We start from the raw sequence: 23,139 nt of genomic DNA on the forward strand, positions 1-23,139 counted from the left end.
ATAGATAAATGTTCAGCTCACCACACCTATGCTATAGCATGCCCTGCCTTGGTGCTCAGACAGCAGGAGCACGCCAGAAGTAATACCATGAAAGAAGATCCGTCTCTCATGGTAGTAGTCCTTAAATGATTGATATCTTTATTCTTTTAGCATTAAAAGTTGAGATAAAAAGAACTATACTGAAAGCAAGACTGACTCGTTTCAGACGCCATGTCTTTGGCGTCCAAAACTCGTCAGTCTTGCTTTTGGTATAGTTCTTTTTATCTCATCTTTGTATGCTGAAAGAATAAAAAAAAAATCATTTAAGGACTACTACCTCGAGAGCCGCATCTTGCAGCAGCAGGGCTGCCGTATTGCCAAAACATGGTATGAATGGGCCCTTACAGTTAGTTTGTTCTGCCTCTATTTCAGTTGCTCAGACAGTTTTACCCAAACTTCTATAAAGGAATAAGCCCAGGGCATTCCTCAATCTACTAAATTTATTGTCCTTTGTGTGGCAGTCCTCAAGGTTAAGAATTATTTTAAGTACAAATCTTAGAAAAATAATCATAAAACAATAAGTCACAAAAGAAGAAAGACAATGTGGAAAAGACAATGGAGACTGAGTGTTCATGTTAAGAAACACTTTTGCCCAAGTTCTTTTGATGTTTGGCAGAATATTAAGCTGCTGGTTCACAATATTGTTTATTATGTTTCCAAAACTCTAGGAAAAGCTGGTGTGGAGTGTTCATTCACATTCAGAGCCCCATTATACAGTCTAAAGTCTTCTCCTATGAGATCTGTCCCCTTTGTGAATTTTGAAAGAACTGGTGCCAGTACTGCTATGCCATCCAAGGACAGGAAGCCAGTCTGACTCATATAAAATGCACATTGCAATGACTGCTTGCCATGACGGAGGGATGAATTGTCTTCTGAGATGGTATTTTCAGCAATTTGATTGGTTGCTCAGGTTCATGTAACGTACCTTCTGTTATTGACAGGTCCTGGATGAGATTGCTGAACACGGTATTCGGATCTACCAGCTCCCCGATGCTGACTCTGATGAAGATGAGGAGTTTAAAGAGCAGACTCGGGTGTTAAAGGTGAGATATACTCTATTGCAGTGTTTCCCAACCAGACCGCCTCAGGCTGTTGCAAAACTACAACTTCCAGCATGCCATTGGCTGTCATGGTGGACATGTTGGAAGTTGTTGTTTAGGAACAGCTTGGGGCACCCTGACTGGGGAACACTACTTTGTTGTGATGGAAATAACAGCTTATGGGCTCGTTCACATGGATGGATCCGACAATGGACCCTACAGTGTTGCCTCCATCTGTGCCTGCTCATTGAGCAGACACGCTGCGATATGCAAGTCGCCACTCGCATGTTCAGTGTACTTGCACACAACGTGGTTCTGAGCTAGGCCGAGAGCAGCAGCATTGTGTGCAAGTATACTGCGCATGTGCGTGGCTACTCTCACATCGCAGCTTGTCTGCTCGTAACGGCAGATTGCTGCTATGAGCAGGAACACGTGGAGGCAACACTGTAGGGTCCATCGTCGGCAGATCCGCAGTGTAAAATACGATGCGGATCCGTCCGTGTGTACGAGCCCTAAGGCTGAAAACACACTGCATTTTTGTAGAACAAATTTGTTTAAAAAAAAAATTTGTAGAACAAATTTGTAAAAGAAAAACTCCCAAAAATAAACCATAATCTCTGCATGGTATTTTTTGTCCCAAAAACTCTTTGGATGATAGCTGGGAGTCATGAAGGAAACATGAAACTCCATACCCACATGGCCTTTTCTTTTTTTTTTTTTTTTTTTTTTTCCAGTGTTTTTTTTATTTCTCTGTGGCCTTTTTAGGGTCTGGTAGTTTTTTTTACAATCTCTGCATGCTCTAGGTGTGACGTTTTCTTTTTTTCAAATGTTGACTATTTCTTCCCTTAGACTTTTATAGGTGGGAAAAAAAACACCATTTATGTTGCCGTTTATTCTTGATTTCCTCCCCCGATTCTTCAGTTGAAATTCTTGAGTCAAATGATAAATGAATAACAAGACTTAAAAATATACTACTTTTAGAGACTTATTTTAAAGGGGTACTCAGATGCAGAATATTTTCTCCTCTATCCACAGCCACTCTGCACGGACTACTGTTGACAACAGCACGAAGCTGTGGCCGACACGCCCCTCCATGTATCTCTATGGAAGAGCTGGTGATTTAGCGTTCGAGCCGTGGTCGACAGTAATCTGTGCAGAGTGGAGGAGATCCGGGTGCCGGGAAGGAGATCTTAGAGGGGGTCCTGGCGATCAGACACTTATCCCCTATCCTGTGGGTAGGGGATAAGATATTCTGCCATGGAGTACCCCTTTAAGACCAAAAACGTTACCTGTGTCTTGTGCCTAATGGGGATTTATTTATTTTTCTATTAAAGGAAAATATTTCAGTAAATAGTAGCTCCAGCAGCGTAAAATGAAACGTATGTGCATTCCATGTAGTAGAAGAATTTCTATCCATTGGGTAGTCTGTAATTCTTTAGCTGCAGGTCTGTACTATACAAAGGAGAATGAAATACTAATCACTCCACTTAATAAGCCCTAACCAGCAGGATCACCTCTTGAGTGATGGGGGTGGGGGAGGATTATGCTGCCTTTTGCTTTCGCTGGTGTGTGGCATTTGATGGTCTCAGGGCTAAGCTGTGCGTCCAGCGTAAACACACAGTAAATCTCTCGGCAGAGATTTGGGAGCAGTCGCTTGTATAAAGCATTATTGTGCCTACATGTCATGTGCAGCATTACCTACTCCTAACCTTTGGTAGTTTATATACATGCAGGAAACTTCCCAGAAGTAAAGTGATAGATCTGCTTCAATGGGCACTTTTTATTTGTTGTATATCTTGGCAAAACAATAGTTTTTCTAATATACTACTTTAAAAAAAAAATCACATTTTATTAAAGAAAACTGCTTTTGAAAATCCCACCACTAGGGGTCCCCATACCTCATGGGACACTGATGAGTCCCCCAGCAGCATGAGTGGGTCCAAGGGTCATGAACACAAGATGGCTGATTGACAAGGCTGCAGGAGGAACACATCCTGCAGCAACACTGCTGTAACACAGAGTTTTACCAAACATGTGCCTCCAGCTGTTGCAAAACTACAACTCCAAGCATGCCTGGGCAGTCAAAGGATGTCTAAGCATGCTGGGAGGTGTAGTTTTGCCAAATCTGTAGGCTCACAGCTGAAGGCAACACTACTACAAACACTGTACCTTCAACTATTCCAAAACTACAAGTCCCAGCATTACAGGACTGGCAAAGGATGATGAAGGACATAAAAGACCACTGTACTTTTAGCACTAAACCTTTGTACTAATTAAGAAAGATGTATGTTATACACTCACCATATTGTCTTTGGTGGTAGAGTACAGGCTTTCTCCAATAATCATTGTGTGTGTGTGTGTGTACAGCAGAACACCAGAGAGGAAAGGGTTACAGAGCAGGGCTGCCAGGCCGGCTCCTCCAAGAGCAGTGAGTCAGCAGAGTGAGGGAGGAGTCATCACGGTGCAGGCAAGAGAAGGACACACCCCCTCCCTTTGACAAGATGGAAAAGACATTTAGCAGCTGTAATATGGAATTTGTGAAATTTCGATGACAGATGCATAAAAATTATATGTTCGTGATCAGGATGAGTTACTGAGTAACAAATAACAGGTTTTTTTTTTTTTTTTAGTTTTTTTGTGGGACTCCTTCAATGTGTTGCACAAGATTGTTACTGCTTTTTAGGTTTTACTGTTGTATTGAAGATGCATCACACACCATGCAGTGTTTCTCAACCAGAATGCCTCCAGCTGTTGCAAAACTACAATTTCCAGCATGCCCGGACAGCCTTTGGCTGTTCGTGCATGCTAGAAGTTATAGTTTTGCAAATGCTGGAGGCACTTTGGTTGGGAAAATCTGTCTTTGAGTCACAGCATTGGGTGTATCACCGTTGGAAAGAGATTTATGGTCTATTCACATGTACAGTATTCTGTGCAGATTTGATGCGCAGGATTTTCTGCTGCAGATCTCAAAGTAAACTGAATGACTGAACACAGTTTGAAATCCTGCGCATCAAATCTGCGCAGAATACTGTACGTGTAAATAGAGCCTCAAAGGAAACATTAGTGTCTGATGTTCTCTATTAGCTTCCCTTTCCATGGCAGTCGCTTATATAACTAGTCATATTATCGCTTCCCTTTAGGCCAGCATTCCCTTTGCTGTCATTGGCTCCAATCAACTAATTGAGGTAAAAGGAAAGAAAATCCGTGGACGGTTGTACCCATGGGGTGTTGTGGAGGTGGAGAATCCCGAACACAATGACTTCTTGAAGCTCCGTACAATGTTGGTGTAAGTATCAACTAGCCAGTGGTTTCTCCATACACAAGGCTTCTCTGTCATGGTCACAATCTGCACTTGTTCTGTTCTGACTGACAGATGAAGGTTCTCATTCGTTCTTCTTCTGTATTTGTCATATTTCTGTAAAGAGAACAAACAAACCAAAAAATCTATTGCAATTGAGCCACCTTCTACTGTAGATCTGCCAGAAAATTATACAAGTTTGTAAATGACTTCTATAAAAAAAAATCTTAATCCTTCCAGTACTTATAATCTGCTGTATACTACAGAGGAAGTTGTGTATTTCTTTCCAGTCTGACCACAGTGCTCTCTGCTGACACCTCTGTCCATGTCAGGAATTGTTCAGAGCAGGAGAGGTTTGCTATGGGGGTTTTGTTGACTTTAGGGCTACAATAAAAAATTTTAAGGGGTATTTTGGCACTATAAAAATAAATAATATTGCTGGGGCCGTGGTAAAACAGAAAAAAAATCTATACTTGCTTATTCCCGGTCCTCATGCACAAGTCTATCTCCATTATAGTTGATAAGCGTTATGGAAATAGTTGAGCAGTTTAAAGGGAAACTGTCATCAGTGTCACGTGCACTAACCTGTTGGTACAGATGTGTAGTTGCGGGTAACACTGATGATAATGATACCTGTCCCCGATCGCTAGTCCTGTTGGGCCGTTATCTTCCTTGTTGGGGCAGCAGGCTTTGTGAGCGGGCGGAGCTTCAGGAGCATGTATCATTATACCATTGTACCAACATGTTAGTGTGGGTGACACTGATGCGTTTCCCTTTAAAACTCCCATTTACTATACTGACAAGAGCCACATGCAAACCTAGCCACTTCTTCATCTTGTCTCCTCTCCGGAGTGCTGGCATATTAGGCATGAGAAAAAAAAGAAAATGTGTCAACTAGCTAAATCTGGATCTGACCTAAAGTAAAGTGTTAAAAAGAGAATGGGTTAAACACGTTATAGCTCTAATCAAACGGGAACCTTGTCGAGCGCAGCATTCCTGAGGGACAGGCGCTGCCACTGCTGCCACAGGGGAGGGAGACTGTTTCTGCCCAAAGCCTGCCTCCAGCAGCACACATAAACAGCAGCACTAGGGGGACACATGCCACTGTTTTACAGTACCTGCACAGTGTATGGTTACGAGTTAATAGAGGAAATTTTAAATCTTGGGATTACCCCTTTAATGAAATGCTTCAAACACAGTGACACCTGCTGGTTATAGTTAATACTGTGCAGTATTTCCAGTCTCAGTCATAAATAAATAGGTTTATACGTGAAATAGAGATTTCTTGCACGTTTGTTCATAAAAAATTTTTTTTTTAGCTGTTCTGTAAAATAATGTCACTTTATATAGGTAAATGATGCTTGTTAGTTTCAGGTAAGCATATTTACTATGTGCATGTTTATACCCTTTTTCATTTACCACATTTTCTGTGAATTGAATATCTAGCACACTTCCTGCTCTATTATTCATAAATTCAGTATTATAACCTTAAAGGGGTACTATGCCCCTAGACAGGGGAGCCCCGGGATCCCCGCTGCGGCACCGCGCTATCATTACAGCACAGAGCGAGTTCGCTCTGTATGTAATGACGGGCGATACAGGGGACAGAGCAGTGTGACGTCATGGCCCGTCCCCTTAATGCAAGTCTATGGCAGGGGGCATGACGATAGCCACGCCCCCTCCCATAGACATGTATTGAGGGGGGCAGGCCGTGACGTCACGAGGGGCGGAGCCGTGACGTAACGATGCTCCGGCCCCTGTATTACCCATCATTACGCGCAGAGCGAACTCGCTCTGTGCTGTAATGATAGCGCAGTGCCGCAGCGGGGATCCCGGGGATCCCCAGCAGCGGGACCGTGGCGATCTGACATCTTATCCTTTGGATAGAGGATAAGATGTCTAGGGGCGGAGTACCCCTTTAAAGGAGTACTGTAGCGCTGCATTTTATTTTTCCTCTGTGCCCGGGCTGCATAAAGAAGCAAAATATACCTTAATGGTCTATTCACATGTACAGTATTCTGTGATTTCAATGTAAACTGAACACAGCTTGAAATCCTGATCATCAAATCTGCGAAGAATACTGTACATGTGAATAGACCCTTACTCACCTTCCAACGTTCACCTGTTGGGCCAATATCGGTCTCCTGTTCTCCGGTCCCTGTCTTCTTCCGCTTCCTGGGGGACAGTGAGCCACACTGCGCTCTGTGTATCACCGGTCGAAGTAGGACATAACTGTGACCGGTGATACGCTGAGTGACTTCACCAGGAAGAGGAATAAGACGGACTGGCGAAAGAGACACAGATCTACACAACAGGGGAACGTTGGAAGGTGAGTAAAAATTTGTTTTGTTTCCTTATGCAGCCCGGGCACAGAGGAAAATTAAAATGCAGCGCTACTGTACTCCTTTAACTTTGGTGTATTGTAATTCAAATGCACACAAAACATTGTACCCCAAATCAGGAAGGAATGGTGTCCATTTTAAAGTTCTTAAACAGCCCACTAGGCTTCACTGGCACCCTCACTAACCTCCCTTTTAAAACTCAATTTATTCACCAAATTTCTTTAAAAAAATATATATGAAATTGTATAGTGATAGGTGATTTGTTACACTTGATATGTTAAAACTGCACCACTAATATCAAGCCTATATCTTATAAATGGAAGGCACTATGCCACTAGCCACTGCGTGGATTGGGGCTTCCTAATGGATTGCTCCCTAATAATACTCGTGGCTACAGATTAGGGATCGACCGATTATCGGTATGGAAGATATTATCGGCCGATAATCACGATTTTGGGCATTATCGGTATCGGCAATTACCTTGCCGATAATGCACCGCCCCCACCGCACCGCGACCGCCCCCCGATCCGCTGCACTGTGACCGCCCCCCCGTAGTGCTGGGCGGTATACCGGTATGAATTTTTGCCCATACCGCTATACCGGTCGGGCCCCTCCCCCACCCTCCGAGTCAATAAAAAAATAATTAAACTTACCCGTAATGGGGGTGGTCCGGGCCATCCATCCTGTAGTGTCCGGCGGCATTCCGGGTGGAGGGTGAACCGGTCTGGGCTGTCCTTCTCCGGGGGTCCTCTTCTCCACTCCGGGCAGGCTCCGGCCTAGTACGCTGCATAGACGCCGCTACGCCGTGACGTCAGGTGCGTCGCTGCGCACCGGCGTCTATGCAGTGTACTAGGCCGGAGCCTGCCCGGAGTGGAGAAGAGGACCCCCAGAGAAGGACAACCCGGACTGGTTCACCCTCCACCCGGAATGCCGCCGGACACTACAGGAAGGGAGGATGGATGGCCCGGACCACCCTGACAGGTAGGGGGAGAGAAGCGGGTGGTGGTGGCGGCAGCGGCCTATGGCACCGCAAAAGCCACCGCAGTGCATTGATTTAAAGCGCCCGCTTTAAATCAATGCTCTGCAGCGGTGTCGAGGGGGGATAAATAGCCGATAACTTATACCGGAATATCGGTATAAGTTATCGGCTATCGGCCCTAACCTCCACCGATTATCGGTATCGGCCCTAAAAAACCGATATCGGTCGATCCCTACTACAGATTATTTTCATAGGGTCATATTGGGTGCAATTTTTTTTCCCTGTCCTGCCTGCATGTTTCGTTCCACCAAGAACGTCTTTAGGGACTAAAAATAACTTAAGTTAAAGGGGTACTCCATTGGAAACATGTTATCCCCTATCTCCGTGCCGGTAGCGGCGGCGGCCCGAACACTGAAGCTTTCAGCTTCCGCATTTGTGACGTCACGCTATGCCCCCTCCATTCATGTCTATGGGAGGGGGCGTGATAGCTAGTACTTGGCCATCGCGTCTCCTCCCATAGATGTGAATGGAGGTGGTGTGGCGGCTTGCATCGCCAGTCATCGGGCACGGAGCGGAGTTCGCTCCCTCCACAGAATGACAGGGGTGCCGCTGTGGAGATCGTGGGCGGGACCCCTGCAATCTAACATCTCATTCTCTATCCTTTGGACAGAGGATAAGATGTTTCCAGCAGAGTACCACTTTAAGTTTTAAAAGGGGGGTTATTGAGGGTGCCATTGTGGCCCAGTGGGCCGTTTGTGTTGAAGTAATTTTGGTGTAGACTTTTTTTTATTCATCTTTTTACCTGGATTTGTTTTTATTACATGTTTTCTCAGTTGAAATAACAAAATGCCATACAATTTATTTTCCTTAAACTGTATATATGACCAATACATATATACGCACACATGCTAGCAGACACCAGTCTACATAAATCTTTGCACTTTGTAAACATGTTTACAGAGTAAAGCAGATTGTCCTGACGAAGGAACTCTTAAAGTCCGAGATGTCAGGCCGCCTCCTACTGTCTGATTGTTCCCCCTCAGTAGGAAGCTTTTCTTTCATATTAGATTGAGTGTGGTTAGGCACATTATTCATAGATCATCTTTCTGTTTTCGTAGTCTGGCCTCAGAGTTTGAAAGCTGTGGTGTTTTTATCTCTACAGGACGCACATGCAGGACCTACAAGAGGTCACTCAGGATCTGCACTATGAAAACTTCCGCTCAGAAAGATTAAAACGCACGGGCAAGTGAGTGAACATTCAACTTGTTCAACTCATCAATCTATGTAGCTATTGGCAACATCAGAGTTAAATCAACATTATTCTCCTGTTGTAGGCCAGTGGAAGAGGAAGTGCTGGATAAGGACATGATTCTACAGCAGAAGGAGGCCGAGGTGAGTGAATCTAGGAGAAGGTGTGATTATTTACTACATATTCTCCAATGCCTCATCTGTAATAATGCTTATGCTGCATGACTAGTGCCTGTATTGCTGCAGATTTTCTGCTGCTGATTTTCCTACCTAATAGAGTCAATGGGTAGGAAAATCAGTAGCAGAAAACGTGAACATACTCTTAAAGGATTTGTGCAGTAAAACAAAACGTATCCTCTATCCACAAGATAAGCGATAAGTATCAGATCATGAGGGGTCCAACTGCTGGGACACCCCGCGATCTCCTGTACAGCTCCCTGGCTCTCCTCATGAATGAAGGGGTGTTGACCATGGCACGAAGCTGTGGCTGACATGACTCCTCTATGCATCTCTTTGGGAGAAACGGTGATACAGCATTCAGGTATCTCCGGCTCTGCATGGAGGGGGGCGTGTTGGCCACAGCTTCATGCCATGGTCTACACACGTCATTCATGCAGAAAGTCAGGGCGCCAGGTTGGGGGTTTCAGGGGTCAGACCCCCCACAATCTGACACTTATCCCCTAATAAAAAGCTATCAAGAAGTTCCATTAAAACAAAAATGGTACCGACAAAAGCTACAGATCACAAAAAATGAGCAAACAGCCCCATGTATGAAAAAAAGGTTCTAGGGGTCAGAATAGGACAATTTATAACATACTTATTTTGTCTAAAAAAAAAAAGTTTTTGTTTTTAAAAGTAGTACAATAAAAAAAATAAACGACAGAAGCATGGTTATCATATTGACACACAGAATAAAGATCACATGTCGGTTTTACCATAAAGGGTACTGTGTTAAAACAAAACCACTTTACAATGACGTTTTTCATTTCACCTTATATGGCTCAGTGGATGGAAAAATAAGAGTGATGGCAGGAAGGAGGAGGAAAAACAAAAGGGCAAAAATGAAACCTGGCTGTAAATGTACGCAGGATGTAAATGTACGTCCTGGTGCGGTGGTACATTTACCACCTGTACATGACCACGAGCAGCATGTCCCGGCTGCGGTTAGCAGCCAGGGAACCGCCGGTAACACCGCACATCAGCGATCGACAATGATGTGTGCCATTAACCCCTCAGATGCTGGGATCAATACAGTCATATAGTGATGACTTTTCCTAAGCCAGAACCAACAATATTCTCAGAAAATAATTTTACTGCAAAAGTCTTTCAGATTTGCAACATCTGAAATAATATAAAAAGTGACTTCTAGTTCAATAAATTTCGTGCATATAAACACAGTTTTGGGAACATAGATTAGGGTTTCCAATAGCAACCAATAAAACTAATGGGGGTTTTTGGGAAGATTACAGCTGGAATCTATTGCCAGCAATGACACGTTTTTTGCAGACCATTGTATTTTATATGGCTTGATATTCTTTCAGTTTTTAAGCTAGAGGTTCAGTTTTTCACTTTTTTATTTATTATTATTATTATTTTTTTTTTATTGGTACTTCCTGGTAGAATCTCAGAAGGAGTAGTAGGCTATGTATCCACACAGTGTTTGGGGCCCTTTTTTGAGTCGTAAGTGGTGAAAAAAAAATGACCAAAAAGCAAAAAATGGCTGAAAAGCCTGGGAACATAGTCTGAATGTGAAAAATCTATCGCAGTAATTCAACAGCCCTGCACTACGATATTTCGGAATTCTAGATCATTATACTTATGCAATGGGTTCATTTTAGGTAGAGTCTCTGAACACCTGGACTATGAAAAATCAATATAAACTATAAAAGCATGTTTTATTTTATATGACCAGTTCATTCATTCAGTTCTACCTGTACAAGTAGCTATAAATGTTATAGATTCTAAGCATTTTATCCTAGCTATAGCAGAACACTACATTCCACGCTCATATTTTCTTGTGTGGTGGTGTTCATACTCAGCAGCCATTCTGAATAAGTAAAACGTCATTGCAGTGTAGGGGCAGGGCACTAAAACTTCCCAAACTTTTAGAATAATTCTGATTTGTGTTGTCATAACGTGATCAAATGATACTCGTGTTATGGTTCTTTCCCACAAGGGGGAGCTCTAATACTTTTTTGGAAACAAAATGAGAATGGAGCAGATCAGTGGCCTTTGCTGTGCTGCAGCGTCATACTTGAGTAATGGGGTCCCACTTTTTGGCAGTTTTGGACATAAAATACTCAGTAGGCTATGTGTGGTGCAGAATGTACCTGCAAACTTAGAACTATAAAAACTGCACAAACATGCAGTTTATTTAGGATCTCATGGAAGGTCTGTAATGAACTGTTTGCTAGTACACTTAGAGTAGTGTTTCCCAACCAGGGTGCCTCCAGCCGTTGCAAAACTACAACTCCCAGCACGCCCGGACAGCCTTTGGCTGTCCCGGCATGCTGGGAGTTGTAGTTTTGCTACGGCTGGAGGCACCCTGGTTGGGAAACTCTGACTTAGAGAGATTATCCAGGGATAGAAAAAGAGATTATTTCAAAAACAGCGCTACACTTATCCTAATGCTCTGCGTGGTATTACAACTTGGCTCCATTCACTTAAAAAAAATAACACTGAGCTGTAATACCACGCACAACCTGAGGACAGATGTGGTGCTTTTATTTTAATTATAAAATTTTATTTTTTAAGAAATCATCTCTGCTATTCTAATTCTGGGTAACCCTTTTAATGCCTGTCTCTATGAGCCAATGTGTGCTGTCTATGACACATAGTGCTGGGAAGGGTTCAGTAGTGCTTTTTATCTGTGACCGAACAAAACCATTGTTGGCTATTGGTTTATGATTGTGACACACTACTGAACAAACTGGAAAAAAAATCCATGGTTGTATTTGTGGAAAGATGATAAAAGAATATTGGAAGACACCCTGTGTGTGTGTGTTCATTGGAAGTTGTAATGTCCCCAAAAGTAAAACACACTTAAAGGGGTATTCCAGGAAAAAAAAAAAATGTTAATATATATATCAACTGGCTCCAGAAAGGTAAACCGTTTTGTAAATTACTTCTATTAAAAAATCTTTATCCTTCCAGTATTTATCAGCTGCTGAAGTTGAGTTGTTGTTTTCTGTCTGGCAACAGTGCTCTCTGCTGACATCTCTGCTTGTCTCGGGAACTGCATAGAAGTAGAATAGGTTTGCTATGGGGATTTGTTTCTACTCTGGACAGTTCCCGAGACAGCTGTCATCAGAGAGCACTTAGACAGAAAAGAACAACTCAACTTCAGTAGCTCATAAGTAATGAAAGGATTAAGATTTTTTAATAGAAGTAATTTACAAATCTGTTTAACTTTCTGGAGCCAGTGGATATATAAAAAAAAGTTTTTTTTTTTTTCTGGATAGCCCCTTTAAGCTGGAAAATTAGAGTCTTCAGCCTGCACTAAAGAAAAGTCACACAGTTCCCAAGAATCATTTGATCCCAGGAATATATTAGATCTGTTTAGATACAGTCATCAGATGTGCTATATGCAGCAGTAAGGGGTGCTAAGACTTGCAGGAGACACAGTGGTGGGAGCATGTGGATGCATAGTCTACTGCAGTGTTTACCAACCAGGGTGCCTCCAGCTGTTGCAAAACTACAACTCCCAGTATGCCCGGACAGCCAATGGCTGGGAGTTGTAGTTATGCAACAGCTGGAGGCATCCTGGTTGGGAAACGCTGGTCTACTGTCACCATCTGGTAGGAGACCCTGCTTTGTTGTATAAGGCCACGTCTCTGACATGGGGATATACATTGGAATTCCAAACATAGTCTACCTAGTCTCCGCTATTCTGTGCCACAAATAAAACGTATACCAACAGACCAGACATCATAAGTGGACTATGTTTAGTTTATTGAAACGTATGGCTGCTATGCTGTGGTATATATCAGTGTATATATATCGTTTAGTTAAAGGGGTACTCCGGTGGAACACATTACTATTATTATTATTATTATTCATTTTTTTTTTAAATCAACTGGTGATTTGTAAATTACTTCTGTTAAAAAAAATCTTAATCCTTCCAGTACTTATCAGCTGTTGTATGCTCCACATGAAGTTCTTTTCTTTTTGAATTTCTTTTCTGTCTGACCACGGTGCTCTCTGCTGACACCTCTGTCCATGTCCGGAACTGTCCAGAGCAGGAGCAAATCCCCATAGTAAACCTCTCCTGCTCTAGACAGTTCCTAAAATGGACAGAGGTGTCAGCAGAGAGCACTGAGGTCAGACAGAAAAGAAATAAAAATAAAAAAGCAAAGAACTTCCTTCTGTAGTATACAGCAGCTGATAAGTCCTGGAAGGATTACGATTTTTTAATAGAAGTAATTTACAAATATGTTTAACTTTCCAGCACCAGTTGATTAAAAAAAATAAAAAATAAAGTTTCACTGGAGTACCCCTGTAAATTTGCTGTTCCTGCAAGCACCTTTAGGTGGTATGACATGATTTTTCCACTGCAGTGGGGTTTGGGGCTTTGTTTACATAGTGTTTCCCCCCTGTCTGATGGGCCTTCAGCTCCGGCTGGCAGATTCTCCTTTTGTTGGGTCCCATGCATATCCAGCCTTCTGTATTGAGCTATAATTGGTATACAATCGATGGTTGCAGTTGCTCTGCTAAGGCCAGCTCGGTAGCGGTGGCTGAGCTCACACACAGTCACGTCATGGCTATTCACTGGTTCACATTCTGCTCTCTCAGACTGGAATCCACTCCAAGTTATTATTCTTGGCCAGAGGTTTTGCCCCATCCTTCTCCCCCATGTCATTGTCCAGGAATAAGGTATTTTTAAACCAGAACAGCAGCAAACATCGTGGGAACATCCTGTCCGGCTAGGGCTCCTCCTTATTTCTCAGATTCATCCTTTACACTCCTTTCCCTTTCTATCATTGTCCAGACAGACACAGCCAGGGAGTGACTGCACTAAGTGAAGTGTCTGCACCATTTACTGTCTAGCATAGTAAGAGTGCACATTTTATTATATTCAGAAAAAGAACTGGTCCTGGTAATATACTGTACATAAATGAAGGCTTATAGATCTGCTGGGAATATTAGTATTGCATCCTTAAAATAATAGGCCATAATGAAAGACCTTAAGGATCCCCATATGTAGTCTGTTAACCTCTATGGGACTCAAAGTTTGCACACGCATAGTAATATGTTCCAAAATAGGTTAACATGTGATTTAAAGGGGGCATTAAGCCTAATGCTCCATATTTTCCTATTCATTGAAGTCAATAGGTAGAAAAATATGCAGAATAATATGGCATGTGTCACCCTTTCCAAAATAAAATCTTAGTGAATCAGTATTGCGTACATCATCCAGCCACAGCATGATAACCACTGACTCTTCTGGATCGACATATTAGGGGCAAAATAGAGATATAGGTTGAACTTGATGGACTCTTTTCTTTGGACTATGTAACTCTGACAGGTGAAGCAAATAACATTATTTTGTTACAATGACATCGCTCAAGGGGTACGATATTTTAGGCCACAAGCGAATGTCCATTCTTAAAGGGGTACTCCAGGGAATTTAACCCAAAGCCCATGCTTTCCCTCTCATCAACCTATTTAATAGCTAAATATCATTCATTAGCTCTATAGAACGGTTTCCCCTCTTTGATTGTCACTTACATGTATTAAGTGAGGGAATTAAATAATCAAGCTATCCACTCTGGTTCTGTCCAAATCCCTCTCTGAAAGCAGCCCCCACCCTCCTGAAAGAGAGAGACCATATGGTTTCTGCCCTGCACTGATGAGTCATGCTTACTTTAGTGCTGAGAACTGGGAGGTGTATATGGTCTCAGCCAATCACAATCTGAACTTCTTTCTGCTGCTCACAGACCAGGAGGGTGGGGGCTGCTCTCCGAGAGGGAGCTGGCTTGCAGAGCTGCAATGATTGCTGGGAGATGTAGTCAAGAAGAGGAAAGAATGGCAAAGGATATCAAGCAGCCAGAGAAGACAACAGGGGGCCAGAGGAGCCATGCATATCAGGCTGGATGGTTTACATGGAACACATCCTGGTAGTGTGGGGAATTTTGAGCTTTTTATATGTATATACTTCCCTGGAGTACCCCTTTAAAGTTCATGTGTTGGAACCAGGAGGAAAAAAGGGATGTATTTTTCCTGTCAGAAAACATATGCCACAAAATATGTGCAAAAGCTATGACTGTTTCTGAAGCGTATTGTAACTTTTTTTCCTTTTTTTTTAACCGTGTATTTTGTTGTCATAGTTTAGCCCCATTGATCGGGGACTATTCCATATCCTGGATTTCCAATGCGCTTTCCACAAGGAATATGTGCAGAATAAGCGAGGAGTTAAAGGGGTATTCCAGGAAAAAACTTTTTTATATATATATCAACTGGCTCCAGAAAGTTAAACAGATTTGTAAATTACTTCTATTAAAAAATATTAATCCTTTCAGTACTTATGAGCTTCTGAAGTTAAGGTTGTTCTTTTCTGTCTAAATCCTCTCTGATGACACGTGTCTCGGGAAACGCCCAGTTTAGAAGCAAATCCCCACAGCAAACCTCTTCTAAACTGGGCTTTTCCCGAGACAGGTGTCATCAGAGAGGATTTAGACAGAAAAGAACAACCTTAAATTTAGAAGCTCATAAGTACTCAAAGGATTAAGATTTTTTAATAGAAGTAATTTACAAATCTGTTTAAATTTCTGGAGCCAGTTGAGGTACATATAAAAAAGTTTTTTCCTGGAATACCCCTTTAATTATTCTTGCTTATTTGTAGGACATGCCAAAACAAACGTGTCGCAGTTCTCAGCGGGAACCTAAGTGCATTATCACTTTGAGAACAATTCGATGCGTGATGCACACATTTTATTTGTGCATAATATGCTCTAAAGCAGTGTTTTCCAAACAGTGTCTCCAGCTGATGCAAAACTACAACTCCCAGCATGCCCGGACAGCCGAAGGCTGTCCGGGCATACTGGGAGTTGTAGTTTTGCGCAAGCTTGAGACCTACTTTTTGGAAAACACTGCACTAAAATGGTTTCAGGATGATGCTAGGGAAATGAGTTCTAAGGGTCAGAGCAACTTTGACAAGGGCCGAATTGTGATGACTAGTCCAGGGCTCCCCCAAAAGTGGTCCAAGGACAGACAATCAATAAATTGATGATAGGCTCATGTTTGTGGAGAATGAAGCCTACCCCATCTGGTCCCATCTCATAGAAGTCTTACTGTAGGAGAAATTGCTGGAAGAGCTAGTGCTGGATTCCATAGAAAAAGGTCCGAACATTCAGTACATTACAGTGTATGGGGCCACATATCCAGACTGCACATGGTGCCCATACTGTCCACAGCTGAAAGCTCCCACTATAGGAAATGAGCCTAAAAATTGGACCATGTAGCAATAGAAGAATATACTTACTTTTCAATGGAAAGAAAGCTGAAAAAGCAGAGCAAAACCTGGATATCTTGCTTGTGATGATTTATTCAGCGAAAACCAACAGGTTCCAACATCCCGACACCCCTAGACCAAGCAGAGCTGGAACGGCAGGAGCTATGCACCTGGACGACAACGCAGTTTCACCAGGGAAACCCACTGATGGTTACTAGTGTGTGAATGCACCCTTAAACTTTAGAATCTCTCCCTTTTAATGGTGGAAAAGGGAAATTCTTTTATTCCCACATGACTGTCTTCTATTACACTGCTTATTTTTTTTTTTTTTTTTTTTAAGATCAACTGGTGCCAGAAAGTTAAACAGATTTGTAAATTACTTCTATTTAAAAATCTTAATCCTTCCAGTACTTATCACCTGCACGGTATGCTCCACAGGAAGTTGTATAGCTCTTTTCTTCCTGACCATAATGCTCTCTGCTGACACCTCTGTGCATGACAGGAACTGTCAGGAGCAGGAGAGGTTTGCTATGAGGATTTGCTTCAACTCTGGACAGTTCCTGACATGGACAGAGGTGTCAGCAGAGAGCACTGTGATCAGACAGAAAAGAATTCCAGAATGAAATATAACTTCCTGTGAAGCATACAGCAGCTGATAAGTACTGGAAGGATTAAGATTTTTAAATAGAAGTACGGTAATTTACCAATCTGATTTAAAATAAAAAAAATTCCACCGGAGTACCCCTTTAAGGTAATTTCCTTTTGTAAGGCACACCAAAACATTGTTAGAGCACCTTCCGACTGCCACCAAGAGCTGTAGAGTATAGTAGAGCTGATATTGGAACATACTTGTTGCCTGTTTTTTTTTTTTTATCATAATTTTTTTAAATTGTAGGTAAAAATGTAGGTATATCTTGCATGTGTCTGTTTTTCTCTGATGTGGAATTAACAGGACTTCCAGACTACCAGGTGCTGGAGTTTTATTGTAGTGTTTTGCCTTAAAATTGTAAAATTTGAATGTTAGATGGAATTTCTTTTTTTTTTTTTTTTTTTTTTTTTTTTACTTTCAGGGTAAAGATTTGACTTTTCTACTAAGCAGCAACTTGCTCATGGCAGGTCTCCTCCCTCCTTAAGAACTGCAGATCTTAGCACTCTAGTCTCAGCTTTGTTGGCGTTTGTCCACTGCAAGCAGAACCCCAGAAGGGGGTGGGGTGGGGGTGCACATTTCCTGACTGTACCCAGCTAATGGAAATTCACTTATTAGCTAGGACAAGGCAGTTGGCAGCCAGTCTGTGATAAAAATAAATAATGAAAAATATATATGCTGTCTCCCAATTTTATTGCTCCTGATTTTTTTTTATTTAATTACAAATGTGAACGTTTAGTGGTTAAAACAATTCTGAATTTCATTTTTTTTTAACAATGTACTGTTTTAAAGCTTATTCTCTGTTATGTCTAAAAGGTCTTATAGTTTTCCATTACTCATTGCAGTGAATGTATTCATGGCCAGTGTTGGGTTACTGAATACACATTTCTTTGGTTCATGTGTTATTGAAGTCCTCAGTGGGGTTCTTTCTTTATTGCTCATAAGATCACCCTTTTGTTTTGGGTATTTTCCAGCTACGGCGAATGCAAGAGATGATAGCACAGATGCAGGCCCAGATGAGGATGAAGCCTCCTGGAGATGACTGAAGGTAAGGCACATCTCATGCTCTTGTTAAGTCAACCATGTATGTTGGCAGTGAGCCTACCGAATAAAAGCAGGTTTCCTCTAAAGCAGTGGTTCTCAACCTGGGGTACATGTACCCCCCCAGGAGTACTTAGCAGGGGGTACTTGAAAAAAAATCAGTAATGGCAGCCACAGCCACTGGTTACTGGTCTGGACTACTTTGAAAGAAATGGTAGGCTTGTTACCGCACTGAGGAGCAGAGCAGGAAGACAGCAAATGGGAAGCACGGGCTTTGGGCTGCTGTGGGAATCAGCTCCGATCAGCTTTGTTGCTCCACTGCCCTTGCAGACCGGGGACCTACTGCTATGAGCCATAGCAATAGGTCCCCAGACCAGAGGAGCAGTGGAGCACCACAGTGGGACAGTATGGTGGTCTTCAACTATATACGGGGGCAGTTTGGGGGCCTACAGCTAAATTTGGGGGCACAGAGGGGGTCTAACAACTTTATGGGGATGCAAAGCGGGTATTATTACTGTATGTGACAATAAACATGCAACTGTATTGCAGAAAGAAGCCTAAAATGTTTGTCTGGCTGGTTCTGTGGAGAAGTCTTGTATGGGATGAATCTTAATGGCGGTCTAGGCCAGACAAGGATGTGGAATTCCTATTGCCCGACGCCCGGGACATACAGTTCCGGGCGCTGGGCAGGTGAATTTTTCTGGCCCTTAGCCTAGCTTCGGGCAAGCCAGACTGGACCTGACAAATGCGGGGGCGCTCAGCAGTCTGTATAGAGCAGGATCCCGACTCGTGCCCCCTCCATACTCTGCAGCCCCCGGCTGATTTCAGTAGCCGTGGGCTGCCGCTAATAGCCAGCATGCGGCGTTCGCCGCGGCTGGCTATTAACCATTTAGATTGCCACTGTCGAAGCTGACAGCGGCGTCTAAAGGGACATGTGAATGCTTCCAGGTGGGCTAGTGGGTTGGATTGCCCCCCTCAGCGCAATTGCGGGGGGAGGGGGGGAGATCCATTATAGAGGTACCTGGAGGGCTTACCTCTGCTTCCCTGCTGTCCCGTGGCTCTGTCATTAATAGAGCCTGGCTGGACTAGGCTCTATCAATGGAGCGCAGAGCGCACAGATCAATGGGGTTCAATAGAACTCTATTAATCTGTATGAGGAATCTGATTCCTCCTAAAAGTCTAATAAAGTTTGAAGACCGCTGCATTAACCCCTTCCTTGTTAAAAGTTCAAATCACCCCCGAATAATAATAAACGTAATTAGACATAAATGTAAAAAAAAAAAAATACCAAACCACAGAATTGCAAATTTTAATTTCACTTCACCAGTTCTATATCTATTAATAATAATAATAATAATTATTATTATTATTATTATTATTATTATTATTTTTTGTTTGGAGCATATGTTATCGAAAAATGAAAAGGTATCGTTATAGTAGGTATTTATGGCTATTAAAGGGCGAGGAGGAAAAAACGAGAGTGTAAAAGCGAAAATTGCCCGGGACAAGTGGATCGTCATGAGGGACAAGTAGATTTTGCTCCGTTTTAGTCCCGTGGACAAGTAGTTTTTGATAACATTTCCACACCCCTGCCAGATAGTAAAGAAAAGTAAACAACTCCGGTTAGAGAAGATGTCACCTGTAAATCGGGGGACTGGGGAGATAGGGAGAGGAACAGGGGGACTGTTATAGAGGAAAGTAAAGCATATAAATTATACTATAATCATTACAAAATGTCTCTAATATGGGGGTACAATTTTTGGGGAATGAGCTGTCAAGGGGTACTCAGGCAAAAAGGTTGAGAACCACTGCTCCAAAGCGTCAATGTCATGTGAATAAACTTTTCACTTGTCGTCGTCCAGACTCGCTATGATCAAGAGTTACAGCCAGGTGAAATGTGCTGCAACGTGTGCTTTGCTCCTCGTATGGAGCAGCTGGCTGTGGAGTGAAGATCGCTGCTGTGCACTTCACGGGGTTTTAACTCTTAATGGCAGCAGATATCAGGAGTGAGACCATGTGCTGTCTAAACTTTTGACATGTCTGTGGTTTATCCTTTACTAACCACAACGGTCAGTCTATTTGTGGTAAAACCTTTCTGGTAGTGCTAGAGTGAAACTCTCCACTTGGATTTCACATTTCCATTGTTTTTATTACGTTCTCCTAAATGACTTTATTTCTGGAGTCCACATTCCATGACCAAAATAGCCAGCTACAACCCCTACCTCCCCATATGTAGCTCAGTACAACATCACACAGTCCCAGCTCTAATCATGACCATTGATGTACTATAGCAGGAGCTACAAGCCAGGATTTGTAAAGCAAGCTTTGCAGGAGTGGTGAATTGGGAGTTCTGGATGAAAGACAATAGGAGTTTAAATAAAACTTTTTCCTTTTCGTTGGCTTTTGTGCCTACTTTGTTGCAATTTTGTTTGCTTTGGTGCAAAAACTTGTGGAAAACAGAGACACCGAAAAAAAATCAAAAACTTCCCATGCATTTTAAAGAAATGCCAGCATATTTTTGGGGCACTAACAAGCACCATGAAACTGCAAAAGAGAGATTTTGGTGCAGGGAAAGCTTGAGAGTTTACAATCTGCCAAATAAATTACAGTGTGCGCCAAAGAACCAAACTGCTGGGTACAGCAAGATAACATAAGCAAACTTTATAATACTTTTTATTTAAGAAAGTAACAGTTGAACAGTATTTTATATAGTTCAGCGCTAACAGATTACATGGCAGGTTCTCAATAAATCTACCTTTTGTACTCTTTAGGTAGTGAAATGACAACAGATATTTCTCAGGTTTCATTTTAAACATGTGTAATGTATGGTTGAGACACCACTCACAAACACAGCTGAATACACATAAGACACCTCACTCTGACTGTCCAAAGTGCAATTTTTTAACGTATATTATTTTGTCCATAATGAGAATTAGTTGGATGTACTGAATGTCTTGGCGTCTTTTCTGGTTGAGTGGCCAATAAATGCATTGAATTTGTATGAAAGGATTTGCCCCTTGAAGGGATGCCACTTGGAGATGTTTAGGATCTATATTTCTGAGTAAACAATTTGTGAGAAAAACACTGTAGAGCTAGTCCGGCACCGCACACCTGACCTAACGTCCAACTAGCTGGAGGGCATAGCCACACATGTGAATCCTATCTCGTGGTGCTATTCAAAATGCAGATAAAGTATCTGGGAACATAGCAAAGTGTAGAAGTTTGAATAGAATGCACTCACCCCTATGGATAGCTTGCTTGAAGAACTTAATTCTTTAAAAAGCAGTAAAAGTACAGCGGGTAGAATCAGTGCGGCAACAGACTGTTTCCTGCGCCCAAGCGCACTTCCTCGGGCGCAGGAAACAGTCTGTTGCCGTGAGGTTGCTGCACTGATTCTACCTGCTGTACTTTTACTTCTTTTTAAAGAATAAAGTTCTTCGAACAAGCTATCCACAGGGGTGAGTGCATTCTATTCAAACTTCTACACTTTACAAAATTTGTGGGAAAAAGACTAGATCAATAACTGCAGGGGTGTGGAAATTTTATAAAAAACTACTTGTCCACGGGACTAAAATGGAGCAAAATCTACTTGTCCCTCATGACGATCCACTTGTCCGGGCCAATTTTCGCTTTTACGCTCTGATTTTTTCCTCCTCGCCCTATAATAGCCATAACTACCTACTATAATGATACCTTTTAATTTTTCAATAACATATTCTCTGATCAAAAAAAATAAATATATATATATATATATATATTAAGGGAAGTGAAATTGAAATAGTAAAAGATAATTTTGCAGATTTGGTGTTTTTCTTTTCTACGCCATTTACCTTGTGGTTGAGTTTTATACTTTAGGCCGCCTGATTACAGCGATACCAGATTTGTATAGTTTACGTCATGTTTTACTAATTTTACTAAAACTTTTTCTAATTTTTTTAATTGCCATTTTTTAACCCCTGTAGCTTTATTTTTTTTCCGCATACCAGGCTGTATGAGGGCTAATTTTTTGTGCCATAATCTGTTTTTTGTATCGGCACCATTTTGGTATTGATCTGACTTTTTAATCACTTTTTAACTTTTTTTTCTGGGTTATTATAAAAATTGCAATTCTGGGGTTTGGTATTTTTTTACATTTACCGTAAGGGATACATAATGTTATATTTTAATAGGTTGTACAATTACGCACGAAGCGATACCAAATATGTTTATTTTTATTATGTTTGCATGTTTTTATATAGGAAAAGGGGGCGATTTGAACTTTTAACATGGAAGGGGTTAATGCAGCGGTCTTCAAACTGTTGCCCTCCAGATGTTGCAAAACTACAACTCCCAGTATGCCCGGACAGCCAACTGCTGTCCTGGCATGCTGGGAAATGTAGTTTTGTAACATCTGGAGGGGCACAGTTTGAAGACCACTGGGTTAATGTGTGTCTTTCAAACTTTTATTAAAACTTTTTTATTTTATATTTTTAACACTTTATTAGATTCCTCAGACAGATGAATAGAGTTCTATTGAACTCTATTAATCTGTGTGCTCTGTGATCCATTGATAGAGCCTGGTCCAGCCATGATCTATCAATGACAGAGCTGGGACAGGAGGGAACAGAGGTAAGCCCTCTGGCTACCTCTATAGTGGATCTCCCCCCCGCGATCGCGCTGCAGGGGGGCGATCCACCCCACTAGCCCACCAGGGAGCATTCACATGTCCCTTTAGACGCCGCAGCTTTGACCGCGATCGCCGCATGCTGGCTATTAGCGGCGGCCCCCGGCTACTGAGAACAGCCGGGGGGCTGCAGAGTATGGAGCGGGCAGGAATCCCGAGCCCGCACCATACTCCCCTCTGAGCGCCGCATACAGTCTCCCCGTGCAGACGTGCGGGGAGCGAAGGCAGAGGACGCAGGTCTGCACGGGGAGAAATAAGCCACGCCCCCTCATTTCCAAACCCCCCCCCCCGCACGTCTGCAGAGCAGGGGAGAGAAGACGAATACTGTACACAGCTTCTCATCTCCCCTGCTCTGCTTCGGAGAACACAGGCTGCAGAGTATGGAGCGGGCAG

The 23,139-nt window shown here is 42.4% G+C and overlaps 1 protein-coding gene across 1 annotated transcript in view; it reads left to right on the plus strand.

The window, feature by feature from the left end:
• LOC130283064 (septin-2A) overlaps positions 1 to 23,139 on the plus strand; it is a 104,826-nt gene that overhangs the window by 69,381 nt on the left and 12,306 nt on the right. Inside the window, exons 8-12 of the mRNA XM_056532236.1 lie at positions 981 to 1,082; positions 4,220 to 4,365; positions 8,861 to 8,944; positions 9,033 to 9,090; positions 18,017 to 18,090. Of these exons, the coding sequence (XP_056388211.1) occupies positions 981 to 1,082; positions 4,220 to 4,365; positions 8,861 to 8,944; positions 9,033 to 9,090; positions 18,017 to 18,088 (462 nt within the window). The 3' untranslated portion in view covers positions 18,089 to 18,090. The remainder of the gene's footprint in view (positions 1 to 980; positions 1,083 to 4,219; positions 4,366 to 8,860; positions 8,945 to 9,032; positions 9,091 to 18,016; positions 18,091 to 23,139) is intronic.

Source organism: Hyla sarda, chromosome 1 (assembly GCF_029499605.1).
Source record: "Hyla sarda isolate aHylSar1 chromosome 1, aHylSar1.hap1, whole genome shotgun sequence".
In the NCBI taxonomy this organism is placed as follows: domain Eukaryota; kingdom Metazoa; phylum Chordata; class Amphibia; order Anura; family Hylidae; genus Hyla; species Hyla sarda.